The 13,815-nt window shown below is 36.0% G+C and overlaps 1 protein-coding gene across 2 annotated transcripts in view; it reads right to left on the bottom strand.

The window, feature by feature from the left end:
• Positions 1–13,558, bottom strand: part of LOC145687960 (phenylalanine--tRNA ligase alpha subunit-like) — a 74,609-nt gene extending 61,051 nt beyond the window's left edge. The window contains exons 1-2 of one of the 2 annotated variants that reach the window (XM_081761567.1): positions 13,423–13,558; positions 1,270–1,407 (exon numbers count right to left, since the gene is read on the bottom strand). In XM_081761567.1, the coding sequence (XP_081617693.1) occupies positions 1,270–1,272 (3 nt within the window). In that variant the 5' untranslated portion in view covers positions 1,273–1,407; positions 13,423–13,558. Of the gene's footprint in view, positions 1–1,269; positions 1,408–13,117; positions 13,303–13,422 lie in introns of those variants that run through there. The other variant, XM_081761566.1, reaches the window with a different exon arrangement.
• Positions 13,559–13,815: the final 257 nt, after the last annotated feature.

Below are 13,815 nucleotides of genomic sequence, written 5' to 3' on the forward strand. Positions count from 1 at the left end.
TTGTCTTGGGAAAAATTTACCTTAGAGTTAGCCCAATTTTCTCAAAATTGCGTATCTATGTGATTACTGCATGGCTGATTGAATTAGTTTATGTCGTGCTGAATTCATATGCCGTCAAAATTATCAACTGTCATTGCTATTATAATATGCTCTTAATCGCAAAACACGCAATGTTCAACGATAACTAAACAACAAGAAGTGTAATGTACGATTATGCATGTCTCACAGTTACCTATCTTACGGTGTTGACAATCCAAGGTCCAAGAAGAATAAAGTATAACATTTCTTTCTCAAGAATTAACATTTATCTTCGTACGGACAAACAACTTTCCTACACACAATTCCTATTTGTAAAAAAAAAATAAAATAATAATAATAATAAAAAAACGCTTTGGCAGGCCTTCTAATCTGTCTCTCGCTTGCCTGTTAGTTTACCAATTAAACTACCAATGACACAACCGTTCTTGTGTTTTGATGCTCTATTTTTCAGATTCTTACTGTCCCACTATTTTAGACGTTCTGTTGTTTATTAACTACTGACACTTAGTACATTTGAAATAATTTAATACAATAACAGCGTAGAAATGAAATGAAATCTCATTCTTTTACGTCTCACGGTTATACCGGCTACGCTAAAGGAGACAGTGACGATGAAAAATGAACGAAAATTGTGGAATGAAGAAAAGTGGGGGAAACGGAAGAATCCCTAGAAAACCCACGCACACGATATTTGTTCACCACAAAGCTCACTTGGCGCAAGCTGGGATCGAACCAAGGGAATAACAGTATAGAACTAGTAATATTATATAGTATGCGAAAAAAATACTTTACATGTAGTTTTTTTTTTTTTTTTTTTTACCCTAGACTCGAGAATTTTCGCTCACCAACTTTGAAAGTTGTTAAATAGCGAGTTGAGTTGATTTTGAGTTTAACGTCCCGTTCAGCAGCGAGGCTATATAAGACGTGGACCTACTGATTAACGTGGAGCCCGATGTTAGATAGCGACTAAGTCTGAAATGTCAATACTGGTATTGAATTTTCCTGCAGTATCCCTGTTCAGTAATGTTGACAGTCCAAGAAATTTCAATGATTTTAAGCAATATTATACATTTCAAAAAAAGTTCCTTCTTAACCGTACTAATATCTTATACTTCTCTTTTGGGAAGGTAATAGTAATGCGACTTGATTGCCTACCAGCTTACATAGAACATTATATACAGCTTACAAAAATATACAATGCACTGGAAACTGACAATACAACATACGTACCATAAGATCTACATGACTAATTCCATTTTCAGGCACCGCATGGAAAACCAGTGCTTCATAACTTCCTCTTCTCGCCACTTCTCTGCCCTCAAATGTCGGCTCCCACTGCTGCCTACTTCGTTCCTCTGCTTTGATCACCTATAAATAGAACAAAATAGAAATTAGTACCAAAAAGTGATAATGTGAATACATTGCCAACAGTGAGCAATATACAAACAACAACTTTAACTTGAATTATTAGTTTATCCTATTAAAAAGCATTTCATCTGTGGATCATCATCTAAGCGGTTCAACTGATTTCAACCAATCGCACAAGCATAGGTTTTAAATAAAAGAAAAATTCAAGTACCACCAATCACCGAAAAATCGCTTCTCCCACAGAAGGCAACACCATTACTACAGATATGCACCGCTTTGTGAATGTTCGTGGGTCCTTGTGTAACTTCTACGAAGCGTTTTTTTTTTTTTTTTTTTTTTTTTTTTTTTTTTTTTTTTTTTTTTTTAACAGTGAATATAGCAAATTTTTTTTGAATAAAGCCTAGCGCAAACTTTGGTTTTTGAGCACCTTCCTAGTTATTATTATCAATGAAAAGGGTTCATACTTACACGGTACATCAATAATCTTTTATTTAAGTTTAACGTCCCACGATTATGCTTTGAGTAAGGTGATAATGAACGAAATGATGGAATGAAGAAAGTGGAATAAAGCGGGAGAACCAGAACAAATCCTAGGTACATGCTAATTTGGATAGGTAGAATGATACAAACACGTCTTTGTTAAACACATTGAAGATTGCAATGAGTTAAAAAAAAATAAACAAGCAAAAAACTAAATGATATGACAAACGAGACCGTGCCAATGTTTAAATCCCAAAAAATCATTTCAAGAACCATTATTGCACTCATTCTTGGCCGCTCCAAGTATGAAAATCAACGAATACACTCTACTTGCATGATTATGATTATGGCAGGGTTGGCAAAAACCATGGTTTTTATTAAAAAAAAAAAACAAAAAAAAAAGTTTTTTTTTTTTTTTTGGTTTAAATAATTTACTCTACGTATTTATATTAGATATGGACAGAAATTAGTTTGTTTCGCCTTGGTGTTATTATGCAACAACAAGGTTATGCTGGAAGGGGTCACATAAGCTTAAAGCGGAATCCAAACCGATTCTCGGCTTACATCCAAGAGAAATTGTCCATTTGGACACGAAACCATGGCTAATTGGTCACAAATGTGATTGCCGACTCGCTCACGAAGGACTCTTGATAAAAATACGTTGTACTGATCTTTACATAGGCTTACTTGTTAATATAATTGTCAAGAGTCATTTCAGAAGGACAAAAAGGTAAACAGTTACATAAGTAAAAACATTATACAGAATTATATATAAATCGGGGAAACTCCCGCCTTAGCCATTGGGAAAATACTGTTATTTAAATTTATTTGTGTGTAAAATTTTAAGGTCAACGTCAGATCACTACGCTAAAACTGGGGTATTAAATTACAAATTTGGTATGTAGATATCATTCAATAAAATTAAATCAATAAAGTCAAATCCAAGCTGATGTTGGAAGCTACGTAGGCAATTGATAAATTTGGTCAATTTCTATCAATATGTTTAAGCAACCTTGGCTTCTATATAAAACAACAGGCATTCATTCAAGTACAAATATATAATTTGGTTTCATTTCGTATGTTTAGGCTTAAAATCCTTATGAAATACCAACGTTATCATGGAGAAGACTTTCGCTTAAAGAGACACCTCGAATCGCTACTTGGTTTACATTTGAAAGATGGGTTGTGGTTCGACCGAGAATTGAACACGGGACCTCTTGATTAAAAGGTGAAAAGTAGATAAACGTAATGCGGATGGTTTGATATGTGGAAACGTCACCATGAAGTCCATATGATTTAAACCAGCCAACCCTGGGTTATGGCCTGAAATTTCAGGTCTGAATCCAATAACCAGATCAGAGTCTGTACGCCATTTTTTTTTTTCGCACAAATCTAACTTAAAAAGAGTAACTAGTTAATGCATAAGTTGATCATAAAATGCCTATCACTAATATCAATTACCCTCTGAGACTGACAGTTAAGAAGCATTCATCTATTTAGGTTTTGCGATAGTTTGTTAGTATATGCAAATGGTCAAGACGATTTACGTTTTATTTCATGTTACTTACGGACCAACAAATATATGAGTTCCGGGTATTGATTCTCAATGTAGCGATTGAGGATGAGATAGTAGCGGCTTATGAAATGATCTCGCTGGGACATACATATTGACACTGTAAAAACAATCATAACGATTAGTGAAGAAAAGTGTGCCAGACGGTTTCCGCACTTCATCTTGTTTCATATATATAACAATGCTGTAGCAAATCAATTAAGACACCTACTAGCAAATTGACATAATTAGGCAAGTACGTGAGATGGAATAGCCGGCGAACAGCAGGATATATAGGGTGGAAGACATAGTAATCAGTGGTGTTGTTTACAAGTGAAATACGTACAGTCGTAAACAGAGGTCCTTCAATTGATTTTTACTTTTTTTTAAAGACTGATCTTTAATTAATATTTAAAGAACATATATTACTTTCTATTATGTCCAAGGAAATTGATTTAGGCATCTGACTTCTGACTTCTCATAATATTTCTCATGCTGAATTGCAGATCAAGCTCTGCCACTATGCCGGTCTCAGTGGCCCATTACCAGAGAGACAAAGGCAATGCAACATTTTATTGGCGTAAATAGCAGGTCAACGTCTACTACCAAAACAAGTTTGATTTCTATTGGATAAGTTCGGTTGAACTCATGCACCTTGTTCAGCCGAACTTTTGTTCAACTCTTTTAAAATGGATGCCTAAAAGTTAATCTGAAACTGAAGCTTCCAAAGAGCTAGTTTATCTGTTAAACCAATATTTTACCTTGTTGGTTAGTTGGTTGAAAATTAGCATCCCTTTTATCACTGAGGCTGTATAAGACTTGGACTTACAGCTTAACGAGGACTTGATTGGATTCGATTTGAGTTTAGCGTCCCGTTCAGCAGTGAAGTTATATGAGATGTGGATTTACAACTTAACGTGAGATCCAAAATACATGAGCTCCCGCCAGGAATCAGACCCGAGTCTTTTGCATTGAAAGGGAATATTATACCTCGTGAACATGTTATACGTATTATAGATATCGTCCTCAATAAGGGAGAAAGAGTTAAGAAAAAGCAGTACATAATGTAACGTTTCGAGACTAAGAATTCCTTCATCAAACAAGAGACAGAGGCATATTCTTGTGTCTGATGAATATAGAAGCTACTGCGATTCTTTAAGTTTTACGTTCCATAGTTATGCCAGCTAGGTTAAAGGAGACTGACAATGAGAAATGAATGAAACGGTGGAATAAAGAAAGCGGGTGTAAACAAGAGAACCCCCAGAAAACCCCCACACACGGTGTTTGTCAACCACAAAGTTCACTTGGCGCGAGCTGGCATCGAATCAAGGACACCATGCATCTGAGGTGAACGCTCTACCACTCAGTCACGTCGGCCTTGCTACTGCTATAATATCAAAATGTTACACTCTATACTGTTCTTAATGAACTGTAACATTTCGATAGCTACTTCGTATTTATTACTGCACCAGGTAGTTATAATTCTTTCACTCTACTGATAATTTTGTTATATTAAGCTGACAATATTCAAAAAAAGATGGATGAAATTTTGACCCATTCAAATCTTTAAATTTTATTCCTAATCCGTGACCAAACCTACGAAAGTGTGCCGATATATATATATATATATATATATATATTCTATAAACAACATGTAGACAAGATTAATTTTCATTTGAAGTAATGACCTTGTCACGAATAACGTTGGGAGAAAATGGTTTATTTAAAAATAAATCAGTAAGTTATTACCTTCCTTAATATCATTGTCGGAAATTTCTCAACATATCAACTGAGGAATTTCAACTAAACAAAGAACAGTCCAAAGTTGGTTCATCGTATTTACACTAGTATTTCACATACAGAGCATACAATTAAAAATTAATTGAATATTTTATATATTCAAGACCTACGTGCTTTATTACATTTACGTATCAGGTTGTCTAAAAAGCATTATGCCTTTGGAGATCAAAATTCAAAATACATTTATTGTAACTGAAAAATAACATTATGAAATCATATATGGACCATTTTGTTCGATGACCTTCTGCTATTCTTCCGGCAACACTATAATCCCGTTGCAATACACCTTCTGTGATTTTTGGTCAATAATGTTTTGGACATAACCCACAAGAACAGAACTTACTGCTGCACACAGCATGTGCAACAACATTTGATGGAAAACAATTTTATGTTCATTATAGAATATAAAGATATAAACCAAAAAGGCACAGAAGTATTAACTAGTTTGAGTTTTATATAATACGCTGTGTTTCTAGAAGGATTACCTCATTTCACAAGGTTGTGTCGTTTACTTGAATCAAGATAGAACCTGACCCGGGTTCGATTCCCGGCGGGAGCTCATGTAGTTCGGATTCCACGTTAATCAGTAGGTTCACATCTCACATAGCATCGCTGCTGAAAGGGAAGTTAAACTGAAATTCAACTCAAGATAGAACCTTGCGGCAAACTGGAAAATAAACTTCAAAGTTCAAAGTTTTCCTTGGCGTCAGTTACAAGTTGTTGGTCAAGGTATTTCACCTCACTGCAGGTAGTAGTCTCCCTGGTGCTGCTAACTCCTTCCTTCACAACCCAGCGTGTGTTTCTGGCTTAATGGTTTGTGAAAAACCCTGTCTGTACGCCTTTCCATCCAACAATTATGTGCGAACTGCAATGCCGCAAAACAACAACAGGCGGAGATGTAACACCAGACATGTTCACGCAAGTATGGAACAAGTTTGACTGCCGCCTAGATGTATGCCATGCGTACAGTGGAAGGTACATTGAACATTTGTGGAAGATATATGAAAACAATGTATTTCTACTTGCACTTCAAACTTTATTCCACGCTTTAGGAGTGTGCATACCAAAAAAGACTTGCGAAATCGGAGGATTCTTTCTGAAATACCTTGTAAATCAACTACTTTTCAAACTATTAATTTTAGGATATTTGCCAACTTCCGCAGTACTTCACTCATATTTCACCATTATTTTTCGTCCACGTATGAGTGAGTCAGTACTTAAAAGCTGGACAAAATCCACACAAGTGACATTAGTTTATTTATTTAATCAGGGTATAATCAGGAATGTGCTATATTAACATCTGTTTACACTCCTGATTTTCTAGAAAGAACACGGAGGTTTAGTTATAGTGTTGTTCTAGTGAAACAAATTCTTACACACTTGAAACATTATTTACATCGTGCACGAAATTACAATCTTTCTAATTCCAAACATAGTGGCACACGTCAATAATTTATTACTTCGTGTGGCTCGTATCATATTATCCTACGAAACTTATAAATTGAATTAGGCAAAACACAGCAGTCAAAGTGATAGTAGCTGCGTAAATAACAAGTAGAAACGTGCATTAGTCTATCATTAAATGATGATATAATAGAAAAGGAAAGCTGTTTCCACAAAAGTTCTATCTAACTTCAACAAAGTCTAAAATCTGAAATATAATACACGGAGGAAAATATTCTCAAATTTACACTTGAAAGTTTTAGTACGGAGTATTTTGTGACAACTGTGTCTAAAAGATAAAATACAAAAGCAACAAGCTGAATGCCAAGACGATACCTTCAAAATATATGTGTCTTGGCAGGCATCCTCCCCCCTATCTCCCCTAGTAATGCTCCTAACATAAAATGGCTTCATAACGAACACTACACTTTCTTGTTTTATATTTAAAAACTGACACACTTTTGAAATCAAATCTTCTATTTAACGTCCTTCGTTTATATCATGTTAAGCCAAAAGAAGCCACGTGATGAATAATTATAAAATAATTTGTCGAATGAGGATAATGAGAAGCTGAAAATTTCCGAGGCAATCAACGGACAGAAATGTACAACACAAAATAAAATGAACTGGGGTTCGACCAGGGACCGGAAATGATTAGGTGATTAAACCAGAACGCAATGTATGACTTCGTTTGACATAATTCCACTTACAGCTGAAATTAAAGGCTTTGCTAATTCAATCCTTAGTCTGATACAGTTCCGTAGCAGTCTTTACCGTCTTCCAATGGATGAGTCAAATTTCTCACTTCCGCTGTCAACCTATGTGTAAGGTTCCAAAATTCACATCGGTTCGAACCGTATATCTGCTAGATACGGAAAGAAGAAACCGTTATGTTTTTCAGTTTATTTTCAAGTAAATAAGTACCCTTACTCCCGTATCTTTCACCCATTTGCTCTTTAAAATTTCTTTCTTCCGCAAACTAACATAACAATTGCAACTCTCTTTTTTCACTCAAAAATTTTCAAGCCAATGCAAAACATAACATAACATACATTATAAGTTTCATATGAAATTCATATCCTTGGAATCCACTGGAAACAAACAGTGCTGAAAGAAATGGTGGAAATACGTCATGCTTAATCCAAACATTGTAGCAATAGTAATCTATATGTATATATGTAATTGAGAAGATTCTGAAATATTCGATGCAAGAAAATGTACAGATATACTTCGTTAGATTCCGAACACGATTATCCAATGAAGCATATGAAAGGTATCAAACTAACCTAACGTAAACTAACGTCACGTCCATGGACAAATTTGCGTAACTTCCTCCAAGGAAATCAGGATTCGAGTGATCACACTGTTGGTTTGTGCCCTTTCATTAGTTGTTGTTCCACCGAATTTGCATAACTCGGGAGGTAGAAGCAGAAGCCAAAGAAAGGTTAGTTTTACAACTTGAGGCTTATAAACAGAATCACATTATAATAAAACATACATAGTGAAACAGGAAAGAAGGCGGGGTCAGACAGCTGTATATCCCCTTTTAACATCCTAGCACTAAAGCTACACTTGTAAAAGCAAAAATATATTGAGTCGTGCAGATTTACCTTACGAAAGCCAAATATAACACTTAAAAATATTTAAATACTTCACTTTTAATTCATTGTGCTGTAGGCATAATCACTGAGCGACTGACACACAAGGTACACAATCTAAGAATTAAAAATCTCCCAACAACGTAGCACGGGAAGTTTCAAGAATGCTGGCCCAGCACGCATAAGTTAAGGTGGGTTAGTAGCCAGGTTGATTTCTTTATCGAAGCTCAATATTTAATTCACATAGTAATGCCGACCAAGCGATAGCGAGTGAAGGCGGGTTGATAGCCAGGCTAATTACAACTCAATGCGGGTCCGTGTTCTTCAACCTTGCCCGCGGCACAGAGGATTAGGGCGCCAAACACATTCGCGAAGGCTCCCTGAATATTATATTATAGCCATATCACCCTACGAATGGATGTTTTTCTTTTATTTAATTTCTAAAGGTTATCTCTAGCTATGGCTTTCATGTCAACTACACGAAAAATGAATCTGTTATCTGGACGACATACTATACTACAGCATTTTTTTTTCATTTCACTAAGTCATGCTGCCATTATGCGCATCAGCACTTCCTTTGTTCCATATGTATCTTGTAAGTTAGTATTACATGAGGAGGAGGAATTTCCATATATACTTTACACCTTTATTAAAATACTAGCAGCGTTCACCCCGCTTCGCTGCGGTCACCCCGGAACGCAATAAACGTTGTTACTTAGATAATTTTTACTTTTTCGCTTTCAAGTGATATGATAAAAACCATAGAAGATTGCATTAAATGTTAACATTATATCGCCTGTCATTTATGTTAACCCGCCCCGCTTCGCTGCGGTCATCCCGGTGCTGGCATATTGTAAAAGTGTCTGTAAAAATAAGCAAATCAATTAAAAAATTTTAAACAGAAGATTCAAGCTATTTTCCGCTGTATATCGCCTGTCATTTATGTTAACCCGCCGAGTGACACGGTCATGCGGGTTGCATATAAATACGTTTATTTTTACCTATGATGAACTAATAACAAAGGATTTGTACGTTATGGACACTTGAATGGTCAATTATCTCAAGACACTGGTAATTAAAAATTAAAGTGATATGATAAAAACCATCTAGGGTCCAAATCCTAATAACCCCCCAAAAATGAAAGAAATTGGTTCAGCCGTATTAGCGTGATGAGGGAACAAAGGATTTTGTACGTTCTCTTTTATATATAAGAAGATGGTGTCAAAACTGACAGGGCAAACAATTATGGGTAAAACTATTTTATTTTCTGGTAGGAAGAAAAAAAGCCACCCACGAACTTACGCATGCCCTCCTACTATCGCTTTAACATCTGCGCCCTGGCACAGATGAATAATTCATGAGTACAGTCATATTAGCCACATATATTTAATCTGAAGAGCGTATAGTTCGTTTCCCTTACATTTAGTTGGTTTCCATGTATCAGAAAACGTTCAAATTATTATTTAGGGTCAACATATGATGACTAATGTTTTCCTGACAAAATCACCCACTACCTTAAGCTTGTCGTTCTACAAGGTGTGTTGCCACGATGAAACCTAACAAACCACCAAGAGGTATAGAGCTAGAAAGAGGGGGAGCACCAGAAATAAGACTAACTTATAACAGAACATATGGAGAGGTAAGGCGCGCGAGTACCATAGAGTGAGACCCCTCTTTTCAGTAAGCTTGGTTTCTGTTATGTCAGTAGTAATTTCTGGTACGGTAAATACATATAGCAATATTCCTTACAGAGGTGGAAAGTTTTTATTCTGAAATTAAAATAAGGTAACGAATGTTAGATCCCTACACTGATACAACTTTTTTTAAATGGCACTAGCCATTTACTTTTAACAAGAAACACCATTACTAGCTCATTCTTATGAATGCACAAAGTAAATCTATACGGATACAGTATAAAGGCGATTCACTGTACAAATTACTTTCCTCTTCACCTGACGCTACAAATTTGAAACCCTAACATTGCGAAATTTGGGTCGACATCTCATGTACTACAATTTAAATAAACGTTACCGTGCTCGGGGAGAGGGGAATACCATTCCGTCCACTGAACGCATAGCTTCTTCATTGTTTAACCAGATATAATGTAATAAAAGATTGCTTATTCTGTTCTGTGAATGATTGACAATAATATAGCTTACCGCAGTTGCTGCGTCACGAAGTGATAACAAGGCGCAGATTCAGAAAATGTACACTAGTTTTCATAAAATTTAATTTAAAATTTGCTAATTCATAAAGGAAGAATGATATTTAACAAGTTTACTTATGCAGACGGTAAAGCTGTAGCGTATACTAACTGCGTATTTTAAGTAGGTTACTAGTCTGAAACTCATATAACTGCTAAAAATGGTTAAAATAAGTGTGTGCATAAGCAAAAGGGCTGTATTAGATATTATTCTCTGCCGGTAGAGTGTTTCTGCACAGTGTACAAAAGCTGCATTTTATGTTTACAAGTATAGCGTCACTGGTGTGAAACCATTCCAAGTGTAAAAGAGCACGTATCAGTGCGAAACCCACATTAAAGTCTTGTAAAGGAAACGTAATGGAAACAAGCACCAACATAAACTAACCTAGCCTAGCCTGCTCTATTCTGATAACCTAACTCACCCTACCTTACTAATCTACAGCAGCGTACTAAGCTAAGTTACTCCACCCTACTAGCCAAGGCTAATAACCCAATTCTTGCTTGGTACGTGTTCTTCACATGACAAATCGTTTGGCTAAGATTTTGTTGATGTACCCGTGATCAGAGCAACATAAAGCTGTTTTAAATGTTATTTATCTAAAGACTTATGGTAATGTGAAATACTCACGATTACTCCTGTTCTTCCCTACTTCAGTTGTAAGTTTACTTTTCAAATATTTGCTAACTACCTGCTTGTTTATTCTTCACTAATTACTTATGGATGTATATTGTATTACTGTGCAAAAATAGTACCTTTCAATTGTCGTCTTGTAAACTTTGTCATGTTCAGAAATAACTAAAACAATGTTCCAATGGAACTATAAACTTGTTTCCTTACGTTATCACTGTGAGGGAGGATATAGGTTGGCATACACATGAATTAATTTCTGTTAGATGACTACTAAAATAAAAAAAGCACGAGCGGAGGAGAAGAGCCCACACAGCAGTGTGTCTTTAGGGAGCAGGGGCCTCAGCAACAGTGGAAATACGCATAAACATGTATGGTGGGAAAACACTCTATATAGCATGGCAATGAACGTATTACGAAAGCAACTGACCGAACATAGCGCCTTTATAGCGACAACCATTATGCACATACCGACCGGCCCTGACGCGCCTGTTCCATATAGATGCACCTTCGCGCAGGTCCACCGGCTTTAGTCCTGCACTCACTCGGTTAGATATCATTCGTGCATTATAAAGCCCACCTAGAACATGATGGTTTTCGCCCTTTAGACTAATTTCTATCTTGTATGCCTTGAAACAGTATTTACTAGCAAAAAATAAAGTCTTTCTAAAATATACCTACACCACGGAATGCAACTCCTGCCTTGGGAAACTGGCCTATGTTTAGCAGAAGGGGTCCAGCTCTTTTTCTCTAAAAAATGTTACAATTTGATAATTTCTGTCCACATTCGGATAGTTTAGTTAATGTTATATTAGTGTAGGGGTCCCGCATAATTTTCCAAAAAAATATAGAATTTCGCTTATTTCTACTAATATTAGGTTAGTTCAGGTTAGCTTAGGTCAGTTGAAGTTAGATATGGTTATGTTATGTTACGCCTAACTACTTGCATCGTTCATTTCTCCTGTAAATTTTGTGTTTTTTACGTGCTTCTGGACCCTTGTACTAAACGCACTCAGAAACTCTAAGTACTGACAGTAAATTTACTGACAAATGACAAATCTTGATGTTTGCAACCCTTGACATGTAGGACCTATTCTGCGGCAAAAAGACCCACAGCACTTCACTTCATAACCTCCTTAAGAATCACACACTGCACTTCGTACTCTTGTTTTAATATACATACAAGTATGATCTCTATATACTTTGATTACTTACATAATTCTGTAGTGAAACCAATTCACATACTTCTTCCATAGATTTTACAAATTTATGACTCCCTAAAACAGGACCGAGTCATGAAGGGGTGAAAATTGTGGGGCACTATTGCTAAGATCAATCGGCAAGTCTCATTCTACTTTAGCATCACACTTCCTAAGTTATTGGGTTAGAAACAATGACACATTTATGCTCCACTGTCAGTTCACATACGATGTCTTCACCACGGACCCTCATATAGCTCTAAACTTCGTTATTTTCCATAATTCGTCATCGTACAATGATGATCCTTATTACGCTCTTCGTCTGATTGATGCATCAATTTCGAATAATTTCTGTATCGCCTTAAGTTTTGGGAGGCCACCTGACGAACTTAACTCCAATATCTGTACACAATTATTCAGGCATGCGTCAACAAAATAATCTTAAGCGCCTTAGAGCATCTGCTACAGCAAGAATATTGATTAGCAATTTCATAAAAGGCAACCATATTCTTATACTGCATGAATAGAAATATTTGCAAAAGCTAAATGAAACCATCAACATTACGAATTTAACAGGTGCTGATGCAATCCTTGCTGCATTGTAATACTTTTTAACGAAACAAAATCAAACATGTTTTGATCAATGTAACATAGTAAATAGGCCGAAAGAATTAACCTAATTCAATCCAAGTAGTCTTTTCAGATTTACAAATGTAACATATTGAGAAATGATTTAGAATTGATGTTTACAATATGTGGCAACATACACAACGTGTACCATCGAAAGCGACATATCACTGAACTTACATTTCCCAAGGCCTGCAAGCTTTTTACGGCTCCAATTATTTTCTGATGGTTTACTTTTAGGTGATTTGCCAGGTCAAGAGTATCAACATCATTATGTTCCGATAAATACTGAAGAACTTTTTCCGGCAAATCGTCCATCGTACTGGTGGCTGCCATGCTGTCATTCCACTACAGTTGGCAGTGATACCAGATCATAGTCCAAAGTTTCCATTTGGAAGCAAAAGATTTCCCTCACAAAGGTGATTTCTTCCTACATAATAAATAATTTTATAAAAAAGCAAATAGAAATAAAATTTAGTACTTACAGATCTACTCCATAGAGTAAATATATTCCACTACTACCATATAAATATATTTACTATATACTACTATTAAATGAAAGTGATCAATAGGCTCATCGGTTAGGGTTCGGCTCTTATGGGCCGTATCACAGCCTTCTATATATGTATTACCTGACCAGCGAAGGAGTGCGGGCGGCCGATTTTGGAACTAAAATGCAAGCAGCAGTGTTTCTAACCGGATTACTTGTAATCAATCTATCACAGTTCTTTTTGTCCTGTTCGTAATAAACAACTTCACGCATATGCTCAAGTCAGGGGCAGATCAAGGGGGCGGGGTGATCGGGACGATTGCCCCCCCACCAGGATAGGGTATTTTTTATTTTAAAAATAAAACCTAAGAATTTTCACCTTTGTATT

This window comes from Thermobia domestica, chromosome 6 (genome assembly GCF_964235325.1).
Source record: "Thermobia domestica chromosome 6, izTheDome1.hap1.1, whole genome shotgun sequence".
Taxonomy (NCBI): Eukaryota; Metazoa; Arthropoda; class Insecta; order Zygentoma; family Lepismatidae; genus Thermobia; species Thermobia domestica.